This window comes from Argentina anserina, chromosome 7 (assembly GCF_933775445.1).
Source record: "Argentina anserina chromosome 7, drPotAnse1.1, whole genome shotgun sequence".
Classification (NCBI taxonomy): domain Eukaryota; kingdom Viridiplantae; phylum Streptophyta; class Magnoliopsida; order Rosales; family Rosaceae; genus Argentina; species Argentina anserina.
The window spans coordinates 21,747,117-21,773,525 of NC_065878.1; the positions used below are offsets into that span (position 1 = coordinate 21,747,117).

The 26,409-nt window shown below is 38.0% G+C and overlaps 6 protein-coding genes across 6 annotated transcripts in view; 4 read left to right on the top strand and 2 right to left on the bottom strand.

Annotated features, from left to right (window-relative positions):
* Positions 1-3,223: 3,223 nt before the first annotated feature.
* Positions 3,224-26,409, top strand: part of LOC126804158 (embryo-specific protein ATS3B) — a 116,573-nt gene continuing 93,387 nt past the window's right edge. Inside the window, exon 1 of the mRNA XM_050531935.1 lies at positions 3,224-3,227. The gene's annotated coding sequence lies outside the window, so the exon portion shown is untranslated. The remainder of the gene's footprint in view (positions 3,228-26,409) is intronic.
* LOC126804111 (uncharacterized) lies at positions 5,884-8,644 on the bottom strand. Its single transcript, XM_050531887.1, has one exon. The coding sequence runs from the start codon at positions 8,340-8,342 to the stop codon at positions 6,036-6,038; it is 2,307 nt and encodes a 768-aa protein (XP_050387844.1). The 5' UTR covers positions 8,343-8,644; the 3' UTR covers positions 5,884-6,035.
* Positions 11,414-14,696, top strand: LOC126804133 (peptidyl-prolyl cis-trans isomerase FKBP53). Its single transcript, XM_050531909.1, has 11 exons — positions 11,414-11,501; positions 11,749-11,825; positions 11,980-12,227; positions 12,326-12,453; positions 12,632-12,938; positions 13,113-13,214; positions 13,572-13,815; positions 13,919-14,003; positions 14,084-14,125; positions 14,223-14,271; positions 14,361-14,696. Exons 1-11 carry the CDS (start codon positions 11,486-11,488, stop codon positions 14,440-14,442), a joined length of 1,380 nt encoding a protein of 459 aa, XP_050387866.1. The 5' UTR covers positions 11,414-11,485; the 3' UTR covers positions 14,443-14,696.
* On the bottom strand, positions 14,968-19,465 carry LOC126804134 (enolase). The gene is made up of 17 exons (XM_050531910.1): positions 19,323-19,465; positions 19,158-19,221; positions 18,953-19,017; positions 18,804-18,851; positions 18,619-18,705; positions 18,441-18,521; positions 17,008-17,109; positions 16,821-16,901; positions 16,658-16,732; positions 16,440-16,502; positions 16,268-16,348; positions 15,992-16,186; positions 15,857-15,907; positions 15,637-15,725; positions 15,459-15,510; positions 15,316-15,372; positions 14,968-15,226 (listed from the first exon to the last, which is right to left on the bottom strand). Exons 1-17 carry the CDS (start codon positions 19,389-19,391, stop codon positions 15,146-15,148), a joined length of 1,341 nt encoding a protein of 446 aa, XP_050387867.1. The 5' UTR covers positions 19,392-19,465; the 3' UTR covers positions 14,968-15,145.
* LOC126804145 (probable rRNA-processing protein EBP2 homolog) lies at positions 19,729-21,272 on the top strand. The gene is made up of 2 exons (XM_050531922.1): positions 19,729-19,760; positions 20,205-21,272. The coding sequence occupies exon 2, from the start codon at positions 20,214-20,216 to the stop codon at positions 21,114-21,116; it is 903 nt and encodes a 300-aa protein (XP_050387879.1). The 5' UTR covers positions 19,729-19,760; positions 20,205-20,213; the 3' UTR covers positions 21,117-21,272.
* Positions 21,908-22,564, top strand: LOC126804159 (uncharacterized). The gene has a single exon (XM_050531937.1). It carries the CDS (start codon positions 22,011-22,013, stop codon positions 22,437-22,439), a length of 429 nt encoding a protein of 142 aa, XP_050387894.1. The 5' UTR covers positions 21,908-22,010; the 3' UTR covers positions 22,440-22,564.

Here is a 26,409-nt window from a genome sequence, read left to right on the forward strand (position 1 = left end):
TTGAGGAAGTCACTGCTAACTTTGCACAATCTATGGCTTAGGGTTATTGATGTTATTGATGTATCATTCATAAATCTTTTGGAGGATCCCCGATCGAAACCAACACTTTTCTCTTGGCCAAAACTCTGACCACCAATCTGGTGGATGTTAAAGATCTGCAAAGTACATTTCATTGGGTTTGGAAACTTTGTGGGGATTTTAGGGTTCAAGCGCGCAGACCTTCGCTCTTTGTGTTTAAATTTGATATGGCAAATGATTGCAATTCGGTTTTTTGGGAGGTCCTTGGTATTATCGTTAGGCCCCCTATGCGTGTGGAGGAGTATGATGGACTGCAATCTCTTTCGTCTATTCTGATGAACAAGTTGTATTTATGGGTGAGGTTGCAGGGCATCCTGCCCGCACTGGAGATAGAGAAGCACACCAAGAACGTTGCGTTTGTTGTAGGTTCGTATGTGCGCATGGATGATGACATGTACATATACTTATCACCAAAAGGTTAGGATTTTTTGGGGCCTTTACAAATCTTTCTTCAAGAAGAATACTTTAAATATTACTACAGGGATGATTAAGGAAATTGATTTTGATTTTGAGCATCTTCATGGTGTTTGTAAGCACTTTGATGTTATCTACCATGAAGGTGGCCATTGCTTCAAGCTTAGGAGCCCTAACCCTATCTCTGGCTCAGATGTAGCGTCGAGTTCCAGTGGAGTGCCTTATTTGCCCAAGCTACCTCAGGTTGGTCTTCCAGAAGGTCTATTTCGTTTCAAGGCTGGGAATGTCTCCCCTTTGCCTTCAGTTGCGCAAAACCTCTTTGCTCCTAAACCTAAGTTGCATCGGCCAACCATTCAGTGCCATGAGGAAGGGGAGACTTCTAAGGCATCTGTGCTCACTGAGCCACAACTTGAACCTCCTTTGATTAATGTGAATATGGCACAATTGAAAGTTGCATCGTCGTCGCCAAAGAAACTAAAGTTGCTGCTATTAAATGATAGGACACACAACTCTCCTAAGAGGTTGAAGGTGCGAGGGATAAAGCTCATGGCTAAACTTTTTGGTCTAGTAGAATATGGAAGTAGTGCGTTGGCGCCTTAACAAGTTGGGCAGTCCAGTGATGAAGTCAAGAAGAAGAGGGTCGGCCGTATGGCTCCAAGAATAAACCCCAAGAGTAGAAGGAAGTTACAATCGGGGATGATCTACGTCTCCAAGCTCCATGTCACATTAGAGGCCCTCGTAGGAAGGGCAAAGAGCAAGTTTAGATAGTTTGTTGCTTATAGTTATGTTTGTATAAGTCGTAGAATATGCAATTTTTAGAAATAATTGAGCTTATTATTAAAAAAATTATTCTATGTCGCTTGCTAGCTTTGAGTTTTTGCTCATGATCTTTTTATCTGTTTCTTTGTCACAACAGAAGAGTATGAAATTGTTATTCAGTCCACATAAAAAGTTATAAAATTGTTTTGTCTTAAAAAAAAAAAAGGAAACATGTAAAATTTGATATAATACCTTTTAAGAAATCTCAAGAAATTTGTTCTCGTAATGTTTCTTTCTATGTTTGAAAAGAAAGAAAAAAAGTCTTGACTAGGGTATAGACCCTTTAATTGGGGAAAATGTTGTTGATTCCAAACACTGAGCTCTCCGTTAAGCAAGCAAAAGTAAACCTAACAGTAATAATTAAGCAACGTAGAAACTCTACCACAAGCAAAACTGGTAGATCACATCCTCTTTTATAAAGTCGTAGCACTCACTAACCGTGGACCAATTGAAGTCTGGTTTTGCCCCAAAAATGAAAAACTGTAGTACAATAATACGTTTAGGTGGCCAACCATGACCCGTACAAGAAAAGTGTAATAATCAACTTGTTGGAGAGGAATATTAATTATTAGAGGGAGTATGCAATGTTTTGGTAATGATCATAAATCATGACTATACTGGTATTAGATGAGAGATTTGATGGGTTGCACATCACTAATTTCGTTTCTTTGTCTTTGGTATTTACTTGACGACATCGAATCAATATTGAAGATCATGCCGACGAATTTAGAGATTAGGGTTGGTCACGGACATAAAAATAGTGTTTCAAACTCCCGATTTTCTGACTCTGCCGGAAGAGTTCCCGTCGACATAGAGAGAATTAGCAAGCATATGAATTTAGAGGAGTACGTTTTGAAGTTGAAGCATGTAAATCACCATAAATCAGTCTGTAGGTAATTAGACTGGAGAAAGTACATGCCGCGGTCATTTAAATTCAGGACTGAAGGACCCAGGATTTAGGTGCAACAGAGATGAAGAGCTCAGTGGTTAGATGGGTTAGATTAGAATTGAGAATGGAATTGATTAGAGTACGAACACCGTCATAATAAGCCATCATACATATAGTTGAAGTTCATGTGATTAAAATCATAAACACTGTATAATACAAATCACAAAATAGGGTTTTGGGATATATATAATCCCCTCCACTAACCATCATCAATAACCAAAATTAACCATGTAACAAAAAAAAAACCAAATTTAACCGTAACTTTTACCCAAGCCATGTGCAAAAACTTGAACATATCAATACTCCAAAAGACTACTTAGATTAAACTATCATGCACATCAGCATAGAATCTATATTCAATGATCACTATAATATTGTTATGAACAGTTTCTCACTTTTTTGTGTGAACTTTCTCAATTATTGAAGAACATAAAGAATTCGAGAAAGAAAGAAAAAAATTTGTTTCTGCTAAATACAAAGAAGCAAACAAGGGCCACAATAATAAGTATATTACATATTCATTTCAATATCATATCTGAACTCACCTCACGTACATGGATATGGATGAGAGGAGGGGGGATTCAAATTCAAAAACAATCAAGAAGAGTATTAAGTGGAGAGGAAAAGGAGGGAGATGATATAAAGAAAGTTAATTATGGAGGAGCATTGAAAGTATGAAGATTCTTGTAGAAAAGAGTGTTGTCCTATACTATTAATCATTATATCTACTTTCTCTTTAGCAAAAACATGAGTGGAGGTGAACAATGAAATCCATACTATACAATTGAAAAAGAGCTTTCTGTTCTAGTTGGTGAGCAGTCATGTATTACCTGGCCTTGCCGACAGGATCCGCCATGTCTCCACCAAAATTTAGTAGCAAATGAAAATCCAGGCTAAAGAAGACGAACAAATTTACATACTCAACAAACTATAAAACACTTGAGAAATGAAAACTTATTCCAATCAATGCCTTGTTAGTAATTTTCACAGTTGATACCTGGCCACTCTTCTTTATTGGGGATTCTACAGCATGAGGAAATGAGGTGAAGTTTGGTATAGCATCATAAAGTGCAGTGGTCATCCACAACCTGGAGAACTAAGTTGCTATTATAGTGTTAAAATCATGTCCTACTAGGGACGTCACATGCCTCTATGGTATATGTCCTTATATCACTTGTCTCAACTTTTTCTCTATCAGATTTCGTACTGCATATATTTTCTATCCCATGATTTGAAAACATGAGTGATGAAACTCAAATGCATCACCTCCTAGTGCCAAGACTTGCCTGGATCCAATACTCAAAATTCTGCAAAACAAGAATACGCACACCCTAAATTGTTTTGTTAACATAAAGTTCGAACTATAATCAGGCTCTTTCTCGCCACTTAAGTCAGCATTTAAATACACAAACAAAGCCATTGTCAGAAAGAGAGATTTTGGATTTGCTTAAGTGCTGTTGTAAAACATTATACATGAAGTTTCGAAAAAGCTGGGGGCCAAAGTCAAAAGAGAACTGGGGATTACTTATATAAACAGCAAGTCAGATGAATTGTAAAATGTAACATCACTGCAAGTAGAACTACCAACCTCTTATTTAGTCAGCATTAATTGCCGAGATCTAACATGCGAATTCAGTTCAAGTCCGTTGCAATATCACTTTCAGTCATCTTATGCACCTCCTCTTGGAGACAGCTCTCTTTGCTTCCATTTTGCTCAAGGCTTTTTAGCAATCATGGCTGGCCTAACTGATGACTACGAAAAACTTAAATCTTCAATGTTAGATATGTAATTGTAACAGGGCCCAGTTTTGGAGATTAGAATACAAATTTTTGAATGTTTAAATGACAAGTTATCAAAGATGATGGATATGAGCTAAGCTAAGTTAAAAGTTCAAAACACATCACTGAATGCACACAAAGAGAAAAACAAAAACACAGAAAGAGACACACAATGAGAGAAGAGAGTGATGGGAAATAAGGGTCCTGATACCTTACTTTTCGTTGACCATGACAAATAAAGCACTGTGATGGACATCCACTTCTCATGGTGGGGATCTTCAATTACATAAACTGATTTGCCAGCAGAGATGCCTAGATTAATCACTGAGAAGGTGTCTTTGGTTACAAAGATTCTCTCTCAAATTCTTACGAGGTTGACCCATCTGATGACCCTCAAGCCTGGTTTGTCATCCACCCAACCGATTCAAGCAACCCTAGTCTGCAGCAGAAAGGAAGTTTCAAAGATTTCAAAATGCCACTTTTGTGTCCTTTTGCAATTTGTTTTATCAAGTAAGCACAGCAGGCTCTACACTACATGCAGAATGGCCACTTGATTCCAAACATGAAGATATGCTACATTTTTCCATCATTGGTCATTACAGATGTTCTGTGATTTGGGGTAAACTATGTTCAGCAAAAACTATGAATCTTTATAGCATACTTTTTTCTGGAATTCAGGATTATGGTAAAAGAAGATAAAAATAGAACACTTTGAACTGTTAAAAGCTAGAAAGCATTAGGTTTGAGAACTAAAATTGTGAAACTTCAACAATAAAGTGATAAACTAACAAAAGCTTTAGAATTGTGGGAAATGGCACTGCCAGCATATCATCCTTTTCCATATGTAGTTCAACATGATACTTTACGTTAGTATAGAAGTTAACATTGAACTCTTTTTCTCACAACTGATCAAACTCTACCTGATCAGGCAGGTCAATCAATAGCGAATTTGACTGCATTTCAGCAGAACAAGCACATATGCAACACCCTCTGCACCTCTACAAGAAGTGGCGCATTGCCTTCACATTTGCCTATAAGTACGGGGAACCAACAGAGGTATCCTTGAAAGCTCAATGCCGTTGCCTAGTTAAACAATGTACATCATAATTATAACAGAGATTAGAGGAGCAGGAAAGGTTGGATGGAATGGGAGACAAGAGGCAAAATGGGTATGTTTACTGTAATCGATTCGGAAAGTTTAACGAACTATACAAACCACATTGGTACTGCAGTATGGGCATCACTTTAAAAATAGTGCTACCATTTCAATTTTCTAAGAAGTTTTCCTTCTGTGTATCAGAAATACCATCATGTATGCTTATCAGTTATCACTTCCGGTTTCTGTTCATGTGTTTACTTGGGCACCTTGCAACATTGTTTCAATACTAAAAAAAAATTGATTCATAAGGAACCCTGGAAAAGTTCTATCATCATATCAAAGACTGTAGGAAACCTTATCTAATATTGCATATACAGATATATAATAATTGAAATAACAAGTAGGACTAATAATATTTCGTGCTTACAATCAAACTAACAGAGCAAAAACATAACTACTATCATCACTATCATGCCATCAACAATGAAAAAAATGTCCAACAAAGCACATATCCTAAACATTTTCCCAGATTTCTTTCGTAATGGGAGACTAAAGATTGATTTGGATTTTGATGGAATGCTTTCACGGTAACATATATCTGATCATATTAATTCCTGGACCACTGTTATGATTTTAAGAGGAAAGGCATTCTTCTGAAAATTAAGCGAATCCATAACCACTTTGTGCCAAGGGATCAAGTATCCCAGTAGAATTTTGAAGATATGCAAGTTCCAGTAACACAACATCTGAAATTCTTTCACATTATCCTTTCCTCCAAGCAATAATCACGCAAAATTTTAAACTAAATCTGAAGTATAAAAAGTAGAAGGAAGAAAGATGAAAGAATTCAATAAGCCCTACAATTACATAACCCTAAAGGAATAAAATAGAAAAACATTACACTGTGTTTGCATCGGAAAGGGCCTCATTGAGCATGTCATCATCACCACTTGCAGTCGCAAACAGCTCTGCTTCCCTTTCTTCGTCGTTAGAGAGATCCCTTCTTTCAAGCTTTGCATGAGCTGCAATGAATATCATCTTCTCTGCCCTTTCTAGGCCTAATTTTGAGTGCCTATGTACACAAATCCATTTCATGAAAGACCAATTGCATTTCAATCCAAATGAGGTTGCATGGAGGAAGATGAGTCTCACCGCAACCTTACCCAGTATGCTTAATTTGCTGAGACAAGTTTCCCACACAAGTCTACTGCTCTGCGGGTTTGCAATTTTCATTTTTCCAGTCACAGGATCTTGCTGTTTAACCTGAACTGCCTGAGCATAAAGCGGATCCATTCCTTCTGTCCTCCATTTCATCAGTTCCATTAATGCGACATGCGCTTCTTCCCTGGATACCAATCTGGTAATGAGCTTATCTACATCCTTCTCCTGCTCATGCGTCAAGCACTTGAACGGTGGAAGGTACTTTCCACTAGTGTCCCTCATCAGATATTGTGGATCAAGTATAAATGCAGCTGACCATGCTGGGTGGTAATTCTTTGCAAACCGTTTTTCGACTATTTGTTCAACAGGTCTTTCATCAATGTTAAACTTGGCACACCACTCCTTCACTTTTGTTCGCAAGTCCTCCCATAGGGGCAGGCATTGCCCAATTAATGGCCTCTCAGCTTCAATCTCCTGAGTCATCACTCTTATCAGCTTCATAAGTTCATAGACTGCAATTAGTTCATTCCAGAATCCTTCGTTTTGGATCATCCCTGCGACTTCCAAAGCAATTGGGTCCTCCGCAAATGCCACCTTATAGCAATCATCCAACACTACCATTTTAAGTATGCCAGAACATGTCAACACATCCTCCAGCATTGCATAAACAGCCGCATAATTCTTCAAATTATCGCATTTGGAAGAAGAAACTGAGAGCAACCCTGCATACCCAAGCACCTGCATCTTGTACTTCTGGAAAATCCGCCTAACCTCCGTGGTGGTATTCACAAAATTCGCAACCTTTAAGCAATTATCAGAAACAACCATAAACAACTTAAACTCTTTGCTAAAATCCTTAATTAAGGAAACAAACCCCTGTAGCTGACAGGAAACATTCACCATCCAATGATGCTGACTCTCTAAGTTCCTCAATGCCTTGGCTTTATACTTGTCAGCCACAATCCCCACGCAACGCTGCACTCCACTCCCACACACACCACTAACCGCATCCCACATTACCTCCTCAGCATATTTCGACGAAACAGACCCTCCAGTAAACACAACTTTCTGAAAAAGACTACTCCCATTCGGCAGATTAACCATAAACTTAACCATACTCTCCTCCCCGCCACAAAAACTACTACTCTCCCAGCCATCAGAAGCCAGCTGAAAGAACATTGCATCCCTTATCCTAGCTTCACACTCGGCTTTGGCCACACTATACTTGACATCAAGCCGTGAACCCGAAAGCTCCCTCTGCAGCACTGCAGGCAAGCCCACCTGGCCAAGGAAGGCCTTGAACTTGGGATGCTCGAGGCTCGAAAACGACACAGACCCACAAGACTCATAGAACCACTCAGAGAACAACTCAAGAGCAGAATCCACCTGCTCCTTTGTGAGGGACACACCAGCAGAAGAAGGCTTGGGGCTCTTGAGCTTCTTGACACTATTCTCCAACATTGCCAAAGCACCCAAGTCATCTTTCCCACCAGACAGAACCAAATGGTGCTGATGCTGCTGCTGATGATGACTCAACCCGACCGGGTCCGGGTTGTTCGGGTTCGGGTCATGTGAGTAAAGCTCGCCGCAAAATCCGGGAGCCCCGATCATGGCCAAGGAATGTACTTGAGTTACTTGAGATATAGGAGAGAGAAGAGTACCCATTCTTTTCCGGTGATTGTGGGACGACGGCGACGGCAGAGACGAAATGGGCTGCGGCGAGAGCGACGCCGACGAATTCGGCCGCAACACCGAGGTGAAATTAGGACACGTGCCGCGCTTGAGATGCTCGGAGGCTGTTCTGGACGGGTTTGACGCCGAGAAAACCGCGTCGCATAAAAGACACTTGAGCTTGACAGCTTTGGGGAGGTTAGTGTTTGTGTTCCGAACCAGAACAGGCTCCAAGTGAGCCCAGTACCAAGCTCCTTTGCCCTTTATGGCTTTGGTCCGAACAGTCACAAGTCCCTCGTAGCGTTTGGTCAGAGCTCGGCCGGCGGCCTCGTCCGGCGAGAGAGGTGGTGGGTCGGAAGAAGGGTCGGCCATTTTTTTTGGGGAAGTAAAAAGAGTCGAAATTTGAGTGAGGAGAAATAATGGGTTTTGGTTGGAAGAAGTGGTGTTTGGTGTTTAGGGTTGGTGAGGTTGAGCGGGAAAATGTGGCCGGCGGCGAGGTGGGTTTTTGGGTTTGGGTGTGAGGGGTTTAAGTGAAACTAGTGAGAGAGAGATTGGAGGGAGATTCTCTGAGTTGGGATCAGAGGAGAATGTTGAAGAAGGGCACAAAGAACAGAAGTGAGGGAGGAACTCTGGGAGACATTCATATAGTAGCAGAGAGACTCTCTGCAGCTAGCAGACTCTGCAAAGAGAGAGAGAGAGAGAGAGAAGGGAGAGAATTTTATTTGACATCATCAAAAACATAAAGCTTTTTCCTTTTCTATTTCATTGTAGATTATTCATCTGACCAACCAACTTTTCTGTTCTTCTTTTTTACCTCAAAGACTTTCTTATTTTGTGAGGATTGTTTTGTTTTTTTTATTTACTTATCAAGCAGATTTACTTCCTCAAAGTTGCATATACATGCTGGGAATTCTTTGTTCAAAATGCACTTGCATCTAATTTATAAATTAGCTATTTATATACGTTTGGACCGGATTTTATTTGGACCGGAATCTGTTTTTTGACTTTTGTATTTTTAATTTGACTATATTCATCATTTGACTCGAAAAAAAAAAGGTTTTGAGAGACATAATATAATTATGTACCCAATATTACAAGTCCGGAATAAAGGTAAATATGCTTGTTTGACCTCATCGAAACAATGGATATGTTGCTTGTGAGAATTGTGCAAATAAATCTTGTAATATTAATGATTGGAGCCACTATATTTTATTTCTACAACAACTTTCTAATAGAATATGCTCGTGTGAATTTTCTTACTTTCAAAACAGATAATGTAACATGTGAGATGTATACGCAGATTTTATGCTTGTGGATTGCTTACTTTTATCAAATTATTTATGTCTTCATGTATGATAGAATATCCTTGACAATTTTATAGAATATCAAGACTATGTTCTTCATATGAATATATAGGTTGTCTCATAACCTTTTACATGGTTTCAATTTAATTATGTTTGCTATATTTCTACACAATTCCAATGGTAATTGATGCATAGACTAATGTATCATCATTCGTCACATAAATTGTATGTAAGCAACACAATGTTACTGATCTATGTATTATCTTAAGGCAGTTGAGAAGTCATGTCTTAACCAATTTATGATCTCAGCAGAAGTGAACTCGTCATTGTTTACATTGTGAATTATCCTGTATGGTTGAATAGCTATTCCCTTAGAATGCATCATAATTATGAGATAAACAGTGAATGAGTGATACATTAGACGTTCCCTTTAAAACCAATGGCTGCGTAGTTAATTGTTTTGGTACCAAGGGATTAACGAGCCTACTCTAATCAGTCTAATGTACATGAATATGGTAATGTGGACTGTGCACATAATATTTTACGTAGTTATATGACCTCAATTATATGACCTCAATTTGGCTTAAACTAGTTATATGACCTCAATTATACATATCATGATTTACTAATGGACAGAGACATAATCTTTACAGCAAGAATCCATAATATTAGTAGAAATGGACTTGTTTTACACAATTGCAGTAGCTACATGTACCACTAATGGGAAAGAAGTCAAAAAGTGTATGGTATAATATTTTGGGTAAGAGGACATGGTATTTTCACCTAAAACCATATGGGCATATGGTGCTGTCTAACCTAAACCCCTATAAACGTTAAGATCTAAGGTCTACTTCAAATTTTCTCCTTTTGACATGGAAAAACTTGGGATTGAAAAATGATGTTGATTAATCAAAACAAGCTTCTTGAGTTTGAAATGTGTAATTTGTTTGTCTATATGCACATCGTCTATAAAAGAACCCATATCGTCTCAATCACTCTCATAGTTTGCATCTACCATTTTTTTAAACGCAACTCACTCTTATTCTCATGACGAATTCTTGAAGGATTAGAAAAACAAACAATCATATTTTGGGTCCATATCAAAATGAATACATAATTTTTTTGAATGCATATTTTGGGCATATACGTGCATGGAACACTCAGTTGAAACCAACACTAATAAGTATTTTTTTTGTAATAAAGAAAAGTGAATAATTATTTCTTTTCCAGATTACTAAATCACCTTTTAATAAGTTCCCGCTATTATTATTACTCGATGCCTTCCACCCATATAAGAACACACGTGCTTCATAGTCTTAGGTGGAATCCAACCATATAATTTTCAGCTTGATATCATGAGAATACGTCCCTGCTACTCTACCAAACTATAGAGGGTCTTGATAACTCGTGTTTCAATTGTATGTTCTCATCATTCATTTCAAATAGTAAAAAGTATTAATTATGTGCAGATGTAGTTTTCTAGTGATGCAACTCGCAATCGCCGTATCTCTCAATAGTAGTCAAGTTGTGATTGTTGTTTTAAATATAGTACAATTAAGATACACATGAACAAATAAATCCACAGAGATAACAACAAATTCAACATTGAAATCTTTTATTACGCAACGGACATCCAAAAACTATATACATGGAAACAAAGATAGGATGTGCTTAGATAAACATAATCTTCGAGTTAGGAACTAGTGATAAAGACAAAAACGAACTCATTGAAGATGAATTTGAGTCGTATGTATATATTTACAATATACCATTACTTATTCGTAATTCGATCTCTATACCTTTTACGGACATTCAGTATTTTTCACTTGGCTCCGGTGATTCTTATGAGGAGGATGTTGGCTGGGTCAGAGGAGTCATCAGATTATGGTAGCGTAGACCAATATGAGACCGATGACCCTATTTTTAGCCTAAAACATTAGCAATGGGAGCCGGGTTTGGGTTAACCCGTGGGTTCAAATTTCGCGCGTCAAGTTCCTCCAAAACAGGTGTCCATATCAGCACCGTCAATCGTTCGCTGATTAAATAGATCACCATTGCGACACGTGTAGGTGCACCGAATGTGCGTGCTGCCTAAAGTGTACCCAAAGTCGGAGGGGTTTAAGAGGCAAAGCGAGAGAGGCGCTGTCTAGGGTTTAAGAAAGCTTTAGAACCACAAGCAGCTTCGTGAGACCCAAATTTTGACAATCAGCAATGGTCGGCTTTTGGGGTTAGTTCTCTCATCAGTTTCTCTTCTATTGTGTTTCATCAATACCATGTTGAAATTTTAGTAAACTTAAATTGGAGGTTCTGGGATCTATGAGCTATTATAAAAGGTTAAATTTTGATGATACTAGGACTTGTTAGGGATTAAAGATTGGATTTTGATGATACCCATTTAGTCCATGTTTGGCTTTGTGAGAAATTGGTGGTTGAAAGTTGAATTTATACTGAGTTTTGTGAATTTTGATTAAAAGGAATTGAAGTAAAACCAGGGAAACAGTACCCTATTGAATTTCCAGAAGAGGAGGATGCAAGGCTTAGAATTACTCAGGTATATTATTCACTTCAGTTGCCCAGAATCAATTCCTAGTGTTTTGTTTTGGAGTCTTTTAATTGTTTGGAGCTATGTGCATGTTTTAGAAGTCCGAGTGAATTGTGTGTGGATAATGGTTGATTTTGTTTGTTTACTTTTCATGGTGAATCAGGCGACTTTAGGCCTTGGTGATTCAAAGGGGAGGAGCATAGTTCAGTGCTCCGTTGGAGATAAGAGTCCTGTCTTTTTGTGTTCTTTGTTACCTAAGAGGAATGAATCGTGTCCCTTGAATCTTGAGTTTGAGAATGATGAGGAGCCGGTGACCTTTTCAGTGATTGGCAAGCAAAGCGTCCATCTCTCTGGTTTCTTTGAGACCTATGCTGAAGAAGAAGGTGAACCTGTTGGACAAGGATATGAGTCGTAAGTACATGTTTACTATTGTTGATTCCTTTCCAAGTTACATTTTGTTTCTATTTCTTGTATGGAGATATAGTATTTGTCACTTGTACTATCTGTAGTGATTCGTATGAGGAGGAGAGTAGCGAGTCTGGGTCGGAGAATTCTTTAGATGATGGTTGTGATGACAATGAGGTCGATGATAGTGATCTTGACATGGACCAGCCTTCACGTGCTACCAAAAGTGGAGGTACGTTGAAATATTAGGTACATCTATTTAAAATGGAAAAAAATTTATCCGTAAACCTCTTTTCTTCATCTGTCACATTGTCATACCCTTTTGTTTGGAGCGTATGAGATATCAAATACTTTTGAATAACTATATTATGTTGTAGTAGAGAGCTTGACTGAATTGGCTTATTTCTTAGTTATAATTGAGCAGATAGAGGATGAGGAGAAGCCTACTGGAAAGGGTCAGTCTAAACCTCTACTTGTAGGCACTCAATCAAATGGCCCTGAGGAGAATACAAAAGATGCTGGTGTTCCTGTCTTGGAGAGTGAAGATGAAGATGGCTTTCCAATATCCACCAAAAACAAAACAAAATCTGTTAAATCAGACATAGACACCAAAAAAGATAAAGGAACTAATAACAAGGAGAGAAAAGCAAAAGATGGTGAGTTTGCTGCAGGATTAAAAAGGAAGGTTGAAGATCTTGACAAAGATCATCAAGAAAGGTGGGTGATTGATCCATCTCATTTGTTAGAAGTGATTTATATACTCGTTTACACATATGCTGATATGCCTATATATGGGACTAATGTGAGAGGGAGGGTGTTCTGTTCAGGTTCAGTTGTCATGTCATTCTATTTTGTGGGTTTAATGAAGTTTCTTTGCCACATTGATGTCAGGCAAAAGAAAAGTAAGAAAAAGCAAAGTACTGGTGAAAAGGAGAAGCAACCTGAGGTCTTGAACGACAAAGATGAGCATGGAAAACTGCTTGCAAATGAGAAGTGAGATTTGCTGCATTGTCTTTCAATATGTTACAGTTTTACATCTTGTATTGTTGTATTGGTGGTTTGGTTCTAAATAGAGTTGCGGGTTTGAGTGGCTAGGCTCACAACAGTTAAAAAGTGGAATCCAAACTGCTTAGGTCTAGATTTATTTTATTTTTAAATTGTATCTTGTCATACCCTATATATTCTTCTCAAAGAGGTCAAGTCAATTGCAGTATCTAGAGAAATGAAATTGTACCTTGAATGTTTACATTTGCCAGTTGCTTAATTGTTATTGTCAATACTGTTGTATGTGCACATATTTGCTTTTTGCTGTTTCATTGAACAAAATAATTATTTATGTATAAATGGCAGGAGCCCCGACATCAAAATGGATTCTGTTCCTACTGAGAATCCCACAGAGGAGAAAAAGAAGAAGAAGAAGAACAAGAAGAAATCCCAGGAAACTGAAGAAAAAACTAATGCTGATCAAACTGATGCTAACATGGGAAACACTAAGGCCAAGCCATCTAATGTGAGAACCTATCCAAATGGATTAATTATTGAGGATGTAGCTATGGGTCGACCGGATGGCAAAAGAGCTGATCCAGGAAAGAAGGCAAGCTTTCGATTGTCATCATACAGTCTTTACTTGCCATATCAAGCATTTGGGCTTTTTGTTTGCTATCGAATTGTATTATGACAGATAAGTTGTTATACAGGTCAGTGTTCGCTACATTGGCAAGCTAAAGAATGGGAAACAATTTGACGCAAATGTAAAAGGACCACCATTCAAATTCACATTAGGTACGAATCTCATTTGACTGATATTTAGTACTCAACCTCTTTGATATCTGTTTTACCTTGCTATTTCATTGGTTGTGCAGGTGTAGGACAAGTTATCTCAGGATGGGACGTTGGGGTTAAAGGTAAGTTTCTAAATGTTAAAACTTCGCTAAAATGTATTTTGCAATTTGACAGAAGTGTTTAGTTGTTTCATCTTCTGAAACACATCTATAACTTTAGGTATGCGTGTTGGGGATAAAAGAAGACTTACTGTTCCACCATCAATGGGGTATGTCGTCATCATTCTTTCTTCAACCATGATGCATTTACCCTAATCTGTTGAAAGCTTGTTAACCAACTTATTGTTCTTTGATGTAGTTATGGACACAAAGGTGCTCCCCCTCAAATACCACCAAATGCATGGCTCGTGTTTGATGTCGAGTTGGTTGCTGTTAATTGATTCGGCTGCAGTCATTCTTCCAGTTTTGAAGTTTCTTTGCATCTATGAACATCATTTGATGTCAGTTTTGAGATGTGATCATTTGATGAGGTTAAGATCTTTTGGTCGTATTACTAAACCATAATTCCAGTGACTTTACCATTGAAAATTGATCCTATTTTGAATCTGTCTGTACCGTACGTGCTAAATCTTACACATTTCTGGGTGGCGTTAAGCTGTTCTGAGCAAATATTCAGTTTGGATTTGGGTATGTGTGATCAACGAGATCCATTGTCAACAAGCCAGATTTGTCTGTCATAGACGACAAAATAAGTTGAGAGCCGTTTTGGTGTGTTTGGACTGTGGAGAGGTCGGACGAAAAGGAATTTGCAAATTTTCTAAGCCACTTGAAAAATGGCCTAAAACTCTGATCGTACCAGGAGCTTTATTTCTATAGCTCCGAGGTCTAGATTTGAGATCACTATAACAAATCCTCAATGATGCCGCTACTTGGCTGGAGTTGGAGCACTCATCATTCAACATTGATTCTGACCAAGGAAAACCATTCATTACCAAAATAACTTTTTAACACAAACAAGCATTGATATGTTCCTGAAGCCTCCTGATACCAGGGAAGTCTTGTTTAGCAAACTACAAGCATCAAATACCAAAAACTACGGCTTTTGAAATGCATTTTTGAGACTCCAGTCTCGAAAAGTTGAAATCAGTATGGCTCCACTGGTACTCTGAATTTTGATCCAGCATAGACTGCTGCAGATCCAAGCTCCTCTTCAATTCTAAGAAGCTGCAAAACACGGGAAGAAAAAGCACCAAACCGTCAAAACAAGAACAAGATTCAAGTTACCAATCACAGACGCATGTATGAAGTCATACCTGGTTGTACTTGGCAAGACGCTCCGATCTGCAAGGAGCTCCAGTCTTAATCTGGCCCTGTTTGCAACAGACAAAAGCAAGTACACCAAATTAGCTTATGAAACTATCATAGAAAGAACAAGGTGGACAACAGAAAGACTCACCGTTGCAAGCCCAACAGAAAGGTCAGCAATGAAAGTATCCTCGGTTTCACCACTACCAAGTACGCAAAGATATTTGGTAAGCTTAAGATTATGTGAGGTCCTTTAAAAAAAAACTAAAAAGAAGAAAATAACATGTGGTTGATAAGTGAAGAAAGACAAAAAAATCGAAATGGATTACCTTCGGTGACTTGCCATGACACCCCATCCAGCACGTTTTGACATTTTCACAGCTTCAATACTTTCAGTTACTGAACCAATTTGATTAACCTAAGAAAACATAAGGGATAAAAGGGATGGTATAAGAAAACAGTAAGCAGCAAGCACTAACCATCCAGAAAACTATAAATAGTATAATTTCAGATGGTATAAAAGGGATATAAAGAAAACGGAAGGAGTACCTTCAAAAGAAGGGCATTGCAGCTCTTCTCCTTGATTGCTTTCTCCACACGCTGCAGCAACCACAGTCGACTACGTTATTTATTCATTCCCACAAACAAAATAATCATATCCAAGTTTTAATAAAATATGCTTGCCTTTGGGTTTGTAACAAGGAGATCATCACCAACAATTTGCACTTGCTTGCCAATTTCAGCAGTCATCTTAGCATAGTGTTCCCAGTCATCCTGATCAAAGGGATCTTCAATTGACACGATGGGGTACTCTGTAACAAATGACTTGTAAACATTCTTCAAACTATCTCCTGATATTCTTTGTGATCCGTCATTTTTCTGCAGCAGAAATAAGTTGTTCAGCCATCTAACTATGACATGCTGATAACACAATTGCAGCGAGATACACTGTTATTGTACCTCTTCCTTGAAATTCAAATCATAACTCTTATCCTTATCATCATAGAATTCTGAAGCAGCGACATCCATCCCAATAACAACCTTCCACCAACAAATACATGCAATGAATCAAATAACCAACTAGCCAATGATATACACTATACCAATCTTAGTTCCCAAAGTTAGAACTAACCTTTCCAGTATATCCAGCTTTGGCAATAGCCGTCTTCAGTAGTTCAAGACCCTCTTTGTTTTCCTATAAGCATATATCAAAGACTATAAGCATCCCATTGTCTAAACAAGTGATCATAATCCAGAAGGAAAATAAAGTAACTGCAATCTTTAGCAAGAGAGTAACATTTAAAGCTACAAGAGCAGAAATCCCCAAAAGTTAGTATACAAAAAGTACACCTGAATATTTGGTGCGAAGCCACCTTCATCCCCAACATTTGTGGCATCTTGTCCATATTTCTTCTTAATTACAGCCTGGCCGAGAAAATGAGTTGACAATTGATTGGGCCCATATAGGACTTCCTTCTTTTACGGAAAAGCAATTAAAACATAAATGAAATACCTTCAGATGATGATATACTTCTACACCCATCTTCATGGCTTCCTTAAAAGAAGATGCTCCGACAGGGAGAATCATAAATTCCTGTTACAGAAAAACTTTCAGATTCCAATAGAAAGGCGCAACAATCACACATCACAACTTCTCTCTTATTATTTGGAACGGAACATATTAAGAATATTCAAATGACCTGCATAGCTAGTTTATTGCCAGCATGAGAACCTCCATTGATGACATTAAATGCAGGCACAGGCAGAACTAAGGTCTTATTTCCAGCAAGATTGGCTATGTGCTGAAATGTAACAAGTAAAGGCATTATCATTCACAGTTAGGGGTGTTAATCGGTTTGAATGGTTCGGTTTATAGGTGATACCGAACACCAAACCGTTCTATTTATTCGGTTTAATTCGGTTTGGTTTTTCACTTTTTTTAAAAAAAACCAATTGTGTTCGGTTTGGTTTGGTTTGGTTTGGTTTTTTTCTGGTTTATATCGGTTTTTCTTTCGGTTATTTTGTAAAGAAAATCGGAGTTTCTTTCCTTGTCTACCTACTTGATTCTTAACGAAATAAAAAGAACATGCGGACAGATTTGCAAAATTCTATTTACAAGATATAATTGCTTCACAAATGCATACAATTGCAAAAAGTCACTAAACAAGTTATACCACATTAGTAGACATGTTGTCGTTCCAATATCTAAAATTCAAATTATGAAATTTTGACCGTCGGATGTGATCAGCATATATAAATACAGATATGGTAAAAAATTCACCGAATTTTGATAAAGTTTGGGTCTCGATCGATGTGGTCAACATTAACTTAATTTCATCTAATTAAGTGAATTTGTTCTTACCCCCTCCTTCTTGACTAGTTTTGGTGGATTTTTTCATGCACACACTCTCACATATATGTGATGTAGCAGCTCGTGTAAAATTTTCAAAAATTTTACGTTCCAGGGATAAGGCTACCCATAGGGGATAATAAGCGTAAAAAGGGTTGACCGCCTCGATCGGGACACAAACGTTATCGAAAATATGTGATTTTTTTACTATAACCATATTTCACTATACGTAACGCATCATGCAGACAAATTTGTAAAATTCTATTTATAAGATATAGTTGCTTCACAACTGCATACATTTGCAAAAAGACCACTAAACAAGTTATACCACATTAGTAGACATGTTGTAGTTCCAATATCTAAAATTCAAATTATGAAATTTCGACCGTCGGATGTGATCAGCATATATAAATACAGATATAGTAAAAAATTCATCGAATTTTGATAAAGTTTGGGTCTCAATCGATAACATATTTAATTATGTATATTAAAAATATCTATAAATAATATAATTTCTTTATAATATATATATATTCGGTTTTTCGGTTCGGTTTCGGTTTCCAAACGTCCCAAACCAAAATCACACCAAATCTTTCGGTTTGGTGCGGTTTTTTTGCGGTTTGGTGCGGTTTTTTTTTCTTCGGTTTTTTTCGGTTATGGTTCTGTTTTTTTTCGGTTTTCGGTTTTCAATTAACACCCCTACTCACAGTTTGACACCTGACCTCATACATAATTACATGACATCAACCAAATAATATGGCAGTCGCGTTTAGCAACACAAACCTTGTACAGGGGTATCTTGTTTACAATCGCACCTGCTTTACAAACAGCAAGAGACACTGCTAGTATAGCATTTGCTCCGAGCTACATAAGTACATAAAAAAAAAAAGGCGAAACAAGAGTTAGCACTCAACGATAACCAGAAGCGACAGAAGCACCAAGACCACAGTATTTATATCACCTTCTGTTTGCACCAACCCCATTCATTTGTAGTTCCATCGAGCTGTTGAACCATGTAATTGTCAATCTGCATCTGTTCCGACGGGTTCTGCAATGCGCAAAACAAACAAGCACATACATCAACAACCAATTGTATCGTTGAAATACAAATATAATCGCATAATCTCTACTTTTTCGCAGCAGTACCTTTCCGATCAAGGCAGGTCCAATGATGCCATTCACATTCTCCACAGCCTAAACCATCACGAAATCAAATCACAGTCATTAAAAAAGCGAAAAATCGCAAAGTTCAAAAGCTAAACTAAAAAAAGTAACAATCACAATTAACACATTACCTTGAGAACACCTTTCCCAAGGTAATCCGAACCGCCGTCTCGCAACTCCAGCGCTTCATACACACCTTTCAGTAATAAAACCAATCCAATATATCATATATAACAACCTACAAACCCTAATTCTTCCACCACTAACAGTTCGAATTTTACATATGAAGGCCACAATTGTTACTGTTACTGATTTGAAATCAACATTTTTTTTTACCTGTGGAAGCTCCACTTGGCACGGCAGCTCTGGCCACAGTTCCATCGGAAAGAGTAACATCAACCTAAAATTCACACACAAATTCAAATATTTACTTCTAACTGTTTTTAACTTTTTACCTACAAAAAATTGAAATGAAGAATTGAACTGATCGGCGAGGCTTACTTCGACTGTGGGATTTCCGCGGCTGTCGAAGATCTGACGGGCCTTGATGAGCTTGATCGTCGTCGCCATTTTTTCACCGGAAAAATCAAAGCCTGAAAAAACTAACCGTGTGCACTGAGAGTGTCGAAGTGGCTTAGTGGGGTTGGTTTATATAGGGAAAGGTTGAGGTGATTATTCAACGGCTGTGATTGCTTTCTGGCCCATCACGGGCTGCTTGCTTCTTCCACGTGGAGAATACGAGAAGGAATATGCGGGTACCCGCGCGTTGCCCAAGAAATTAAAATGGACTAAAGGGCGTAGTTAAACGGGCCGGACTGTAGTAAAAGCCCAATAGCAATGAACCCGACCCGAGAGTCGCTGGCTTCAGTAAGGTCGACCTAATTAGAAGCAGAGGGTTTTATCTAGGGTTTTAGAAGAGGCTGCAGTAGAGGAGCGAAGGTAGAGTCTCACATATCTCACTTATTCTCAGTTTCTGAATTACTTAATTGTTAGTCTGAATATAAAGCTTTCTGGGTTCATTGTTATCATTATGGTTTCATTTTGGCTGCATAGTAAATCTAGCTGTTTGGGTTAAGCTGCCCAGAGATTTAGGTGCAATAGAATGAAGAGCTGATGTGTAATCTCAATTGGGTTTTCTTTGTTTAGTATTGAGTTGATGTTATTTGGTTGATTTGATTGTGTTGAGCTAGAATTGGCTGAAATGGTTTGGGTTCTATAATGCTTTTTTGTATGCTGAGATTAAAGTGTGTAGCTTTTTTTTTAACTTAATCTTTGGTATCTAGATTCTGTTTTACAATTTGAACTGTTGGGTTGTGGTTTTTCTCGTGGTGGTTTGATGATTTTGATGGAGATGGAATTGTGTTTTCTTGTTTGTTTTGATAGAATTAAGAGATGGCTGTATCTAAGAAAGAATCGATGATGGTTAATGAGGAGGAGCTGGAAGACGATAGCGATATGGGGGAAGATTTGTCTGATTCGGAATTGGAGCAAGAATCGGAAGAGGAATCTGAAGAGGAAGGAGATGTGAGATTGGCCGAACCCTCCCAGAATGCTACATACAACAAAGATGGTCTGTTAGAGAAGCTTGCAGATATGAGCTGGCCCGAGAATGCTAAGTGGATAGACAAGCTTACGTTGGATATTGAGCAAGAGCAGCCGGTGGATGTGAATGATGACCTGACAAGGGAGCTTGCGTTTTATACACAGGCTCTGAATGGGACGAGGATGGCCTTTGAGAAGCTTCAGTCAATGGGGCTTCCGTTTCTGAGGCCTGAGGATTACTATGCGGAAATGGTTAAGTCGGATTCCCACATGGAGAAAGTGAAGAGCCGGCTTTTGGTGGAGAAAAAGAATATGGAGGAGGCTGAGGAGAGAAGGAAGGCCAGAGAGGCCAAGAAATTATCTAAAGAGATTCAGAACCAGAAGTTGAAGGAGAGAGCTAAGCAGAAAAAGGAGTCTATTGAGTCTGTGAAGAAGTGGAGGAAGCAGAGGCAGCAAAGTGGGTTTGCTGGGGGTGACAAGGGAAGTGAGCTGGATTCGGCCTTTGAAGATGGGAAACCATTTGAGAAGTCAGGTAATAAGAGGTCTGGTGTAGCGCCCGGAGATCGGTCAGGAGGGAAAGGAAAATATGCTGGAAAGGGCAAGAAGCCAAAGAAGAGAGAAATCAAGGATTCCAAGTTTGGATTTGGAGGAAGGAAAGGTTCAAGGAAGCAAAATGTTGCTGAAAGCACCAACGATTTGAGAAGCTTCAATAAAGAAGATGGTTTTTCAAAAAATAAGAAAAGGAAGATGTGATGTGCAACTCTATGATTTTGTGGTTTTTTGTTTCTCTTGATGGCAAGCACTTGCCCTTGTAGCCTATTCATTTTGTTTGTGATTCTAATACTAGTGAACTTGTATGGTCTTCGGTGCTTTATAATACATTATTGTTGTTTAACTAGTGTCAGAGTCATATTGATGCTGCCGGAAGTTATATTCTCTTTCTGATGAAGCCAAGTTCATTTGCTTTCTTGTCATTTTTCGATATCATCTATCTTTGCAAACAAGCTCGTTTCTCATTGCTTTCTACTCCTACAATGGTTGGACTGTGCAAGACTGCAAGTAGTTGATATTGGAATGAATCGTTTCAGTGCTAATCTGCTTCATCTATATTTGGCTAATCAAGTTCAATACTTTAATCATTGCTTAAACTCTACCAATGCAAGAACGGCAAAATCATTCGGATATAGCTATCATTCGTCTCTTTTCTGATTTTGAATCATTATCACCAGAATTGAATGAAATAAAAGCATCAGACAAACTCTGATTTCTGCTATGTCAATTCACTTATGTGATGTAATATGGTGTGCTGGGAAAGTTCCATGTGAGGTTCTTAGGAAGACTTTGAATTTAAAAAGATGAAAAAGAAAGCGAGTGACAATGAGTTGGGAGTTTCCTCCCAATTGCAATTGATTTATCCAATCAATAATGTACCAAGCATATACAACATGTCGTTTTCCCTAGAGGCTATAGCTTTCACACCTTTGCACCTCTCCTCCCTTATAAGGAGCTTCTTGCCTACACTTCTTTCAACCACCAAGCTATTTAAGTAGCTCCTTTTCGTTTTTCAAATCACACCAATCTTCTTCTTCTATTCTTCATCAACAACAGCTAACAGCTTTACAAGATACTCTCCCAGTCTCTACAACCATGTTGGTTTCCACACTGGACTTGCTCACTCAGGCTGCTTCGAATTCTTTCTACGTTTTCTGCTTCTGCAATTTGATCATAGTCATGGTCGTCGTGGGCTCCAAACCCGGGTCTTACTTTGATCAGGAAAGTGAACTTCCTCACTCGAAGGTCACCTACACAATTACAAATGGTAAACAAGTTGATCGTGATGCTAAGTGTGAGCAGAAGGTTACGACCAGTTCATCATTTGTTGTGAGAAATGAAGTTTCAAATGCCAAGAACGAACTAGCAATCCGTGACGAAGCTGGACTTGATGATCAGATTGTTGACAGTAAGGAGTGTGATAATGATGATGAGCTGAGAAGAAGAGCTGAAGAATTCATCGAAAAAGTTAACAGGGGATGGAGAGCAGAATTGCTGAGAACGTCACATTTGATCAATGCCTAAAAAGGCCTGCACTTCAGACTTGTAGCAACTTGGTTTTGATGATGTAGCTGAAAATTTTGTAATTATAACTCTGATGTGTTTGCTATGTCTCTATCTACTTAAATAAAATTCTAATTCAATCCTCACTTCCTCAGCAAACATAGTTCACCTGTGAAGTTCTTGACCCATGTGCTTAATTATGTTTTGGAGGGTAAATTTTTTTATTGAATGTAAAGCATTTATGACTAACAGAATGTAAGCAAAGCCTCTTTAGATCATCCAAGTACTATAAACATGTTTTGATTCTCATCTCACATGGAAAAAAAAGGGCAAAAGTGTTTGAAAAGTTACAAAGGGCATGCTCCTGTAAGCTGCAGCTTTCTTCATCTTCCATTTAATTTCAGGACCATTTTTCAATTTTAATTTCTTGTCACTTCTCATTTTCATGTAATATGCATGATCAAAGAGCCTAGAGTTCAATGTTCAGTGAGGTCACCATTTTAGGAGAACTGTCAATTTGAGGGCCAAGTCAATGTCAATGGCATTGTCTGAACTAAGCTGGTCAGTCAACCCTCAAGTCTTCTATGATTTGGAGTATTCTGAGTCTCCAAGTCTCTTTCAGCTATTACCTAACCTTGTAGTTAATGGTTGGTAATTATCTTGAAACTTCTACTAAATATTTGGAGGCTGAGTCAAAGAGACAGCAGACTGGCAGAGAGTATAGGAGAGGCTGAGTAGGATCCATGTGAAGCTTCTTGTTTGGTGCACTGAACAGTCTGAACTTTGAATTTGATTAATAAAAAAGGCTTGAGGCCCCCTAATACAGTTGGGAGTAAGCTTTTCAATTATAATGTATGTAAAGTACTAACAAGAACCTATTGTATAGTTTTAAGCATAGCTCTCAAACTCACAACATTATCTCCTCCTTAACTTCTGCTGCCTTAAGCTTCTCACCCACTCCTCATCTTGATCCATACTGGGGTTTAAATAGAGGCACTCATTCTGATAATCTTCATCTCTCTCTCTCTCTCTCTCTCTCTCTCTCTCTCTCTCTCTCTCTCTCTCTCTCTCTCTCTCTCTCTCTCTCTCTCTCTCTCTCTCTCACACACACACACATTTTGTTAACAAAATTTGGTTCTTTCCGTATTCACAACTATGCTTGATACAACAGTAGGATTTGCTCGAACCAACCTATGAGCACCTTATTGCGTGTCCGTGCGAACTGATTTTGGACACAATCTGGACACGTGAGTATCCAAATCGGACACGCACCAACTCATAATAAAAGTGAAAGTGCTTATGGTGAGATTCGAAACTTGGTCATCCAAGGCACTCAACAACTCCTCAACCATTCCAACAGATTTAGTTTTTGTTATATTTATGCACACTTTAATATATATATATATAAGTAGAGAAACTCGTGATAAAAATAAAAATGCTTGTAGTGGGATTCGAACTTGGTTATCCAAGATATTTATCAAGTCCTTAGCCATTCTAACAAGTTATGTTTTCATCATTTTAATGCACACTTTGACATATATATATATCTAAAATTCTAAATACTTTCAAATTTATAAATTAATTTGTTAAATATATATATTAAAAATAATATTTAATTAACATGTACACCACGTATCCGTGTCTAAAAAAAATTATATATGCCGTGTCTACGTATCGAATCGTGTCCGTGCTACTTAGCTTCCAACTCTCTAATCATCTTCTGCTTCTGCAATTTGACCATAGCCATTGTCATCTTGGGCTCGAAATCCATCTCCTATGATCATGTAGAAAGCGCAATTCACCTCAGAGTGTCTACCAAAAAGCATGATCAGGGAGATGAACATGGTACAAGTGCAAAACAAGTCGGTGAGGATAGGCGGCAGGGCAATGCCTCAATGGCTCAATGCAATTCAGTCAAGTATCAAAGGCCAACTATGTAGTTCTCAAATATGGTAATGCCAATAATGAAACTGAGCTGGTTGATGATGTTGAGCTGAAGACGAGGGTAGAAGAATTTATACAGAAGGTTAATAAAGCATGGAATGCTGAATTTTTAAGAACCACATGCGTATTCTAGGCCAGCAATGTAAAACTACTTCTGTACTGCTGTGTATCGGTGTATGTTGCTAGATTTGGTCTTTAACAAAGATTCTGCCTACTTGTGAATTATTAATTTGACAATGTTTAATATAAAGATCCTAAAGCAATCTAAACAGCATGTTTGAAATACATACAAGTCCACTGAAATTCGAAAACTCACAACCTGAATGCCCTTTCTGCACCAGTTATTTCACAAGTAGGGAGGGTCCTCCGTTAATTCTCTTCTATCCAAAGTTACTACTCTACTTGTTTGCTACTACTAATTTAGAACCCTTTATGTCAAATCTCTTGGTCTGGACCTGTTCTTCAACAGACTGTACGTTTGTCAGGGTAAATTAACTGCAATACCACAACCCTCGCGTATCCACTTCTGATAGTAGACTGAGGATTCAGAATGCTGCTCAAACTGCCAAAAGAAAAACATTGTAAGATCATAACTTCTTTTATTTATCTCTTCTTCATTGTAAGATCATAACTGTACGTTTGTCAGGGTAATCATTACTATTAAGGTTATGTCATGACTTGCTAATTGCCTAATACATTGTAAGATCATAACTTCTATTATTCATCTCTTCTTCATTGCCAAGAGTTTCAACTCATGTAGTCATATAGATGCAAATAAGGCAATTGACTTTGCTCGAAGTCTAAAGAGCTCAGATAAAGTAATTTAGGAATTACATCCAAAACATATTCGCAATGGTTGAAGTTGCTCAAACTCTTTATAAACACACAAGCGAAGTCTCATATTTTCCCATGTCATATATATATATTCACAAGTCACAACAGTACTCTCAATTCTCCTTTGGAAGAGTACGAAGTACTGAACATTTAGTCCATTCCCTTTCATATCTAATTTAGGTGTAAATTTAACTTAATTAACTAAAAAGTTGTTGTAGTAATAAACAGAAGTTCTCAAGTTACCTCATAGTCATAGAAGAATTCCTGCATCCATGTCTCACAGGATCCACCTAGAAAGATGGTACTGTTAGGATTATATGGACGACGAAGAATCTTTGAGCCAATATATTTCTTAACTAGTGCATCCTGAAGTCGAGCAGCAGGGCCACCTGATCGATACAAAATGTGTTTACGTGAAAGAAACACTATTGGCGTTAACATGGCCAAATAGAACGTAGCATTAGACTTGTATACCATACATGCTAGTACACAATATCTCTCATGTAACAAAAAAACAAAATGTGTGTATATATATTAATATATATAACAAGAAACTGTTCTGCGTGAAGAAGAAGAAAATCAAAAGACAACATTAGGTTGCTTATGAAAATAGAGATTAGAGAGATGATACAATATAATTTTCAAGCCGGCATATACAAGCATATATATATATATATATATATATATATTTTTTTTTTTTTCTCAAATGCGGAGGTCCGCACCAATGATTTTGGTGCAGATTTCCATCTTTTTACCACTTTCTGATCGAATTTTCTCATCTTCACCGTCTAGTATCTAGATAATATTGTGTAGATCATCTCTGCAAATTTTCAGCCAATTTGGTAATCGTTAAGGCCCTCAAAATCGAATAACAAATGGACGGACCGAATTCTGGCGAACCGTTACCGTTCATATTTTTAACAGAAAAACGCAATTTTGAGGGCCTTAACGATTATCAAATTGGCTGAAATTTTGCAGAGATGATCTACACAATATTATTTAGATACTAGACGGTAGAGATGAGAAAATATGATCAAAAAGTGGTAAAAAGATAGAAATCCGCACCAAAATCTTGGTGCGGACCTCCGCAGCCAAGAAGGGCTGTATATACAGTACCAATCCAGAGTGAAGCTTTACTCTGAAATTACGGAGTGAAGTTCCAATTTTGGCACACTTTTCGGTCAAATGTTTTCACCATAAACGATTCAATATT

Bases quoted from the DNA above. Each gene is read 5' to 3' on its own strand.
- LOC126804111 (XM_050531887.1), bottom strand. From the start codon at position 8,342: ATGGCCGACCCTTCTTCCGACCCACCACCTCTCTCGCCGGACGAGGCC.
- LOC126804133 (XM_050531909.1), top strand. The intron at 13,215-13,571 runs GTGAGATTTGCT...TATAAATGGCAG, and splicing joins AAACTGCTTGCAAATGAGAA to GAGCCCCGACATCAAAATGG. The intron at 14,272-14,360 runs GTATGTCGTCAT...TCTTTGATGTAG, and splicing joins ACTGTTCCACCATCAATGGG to TTATGGACACAAAGGTGCTC.
- LOC126804134 (XM_050531910.1), bottom strand. From the start codon at position 19,391: ATGGCGACGACGATCAAGCTCATCAAGGCCCGTCAGATCTTCGACAGC. The intron at 16,733-16,820 runs GTATTTCATTTA...TTTCTCGGCCAG, and splicing joins AAGTATATCATCATCTGAAG to GCTGTAATTAAGAAGAAATA. The intron at 15,908-15,991 runs GCAAGCATATTT...TGGTTGCTGCAG, and splicing joins TCCTTGTTACAAACCCAAAG to CGTGTGGAGAAAGCAATCAA.
- LOC126804145 (XM_050531922.1), top strand. From the start codon at position 20,214: ATGGCTGTATCTAAGAAAGAATCGATGATGGTTAATGAGGAGGAGCTG.
- LOC126804159 (XM_050531937.1), top strand. From the start codon at position 22,011: ATGTTGGTTTCCACACTGGACTTGCTCACTCAGGCTGCTTCGAATTCT.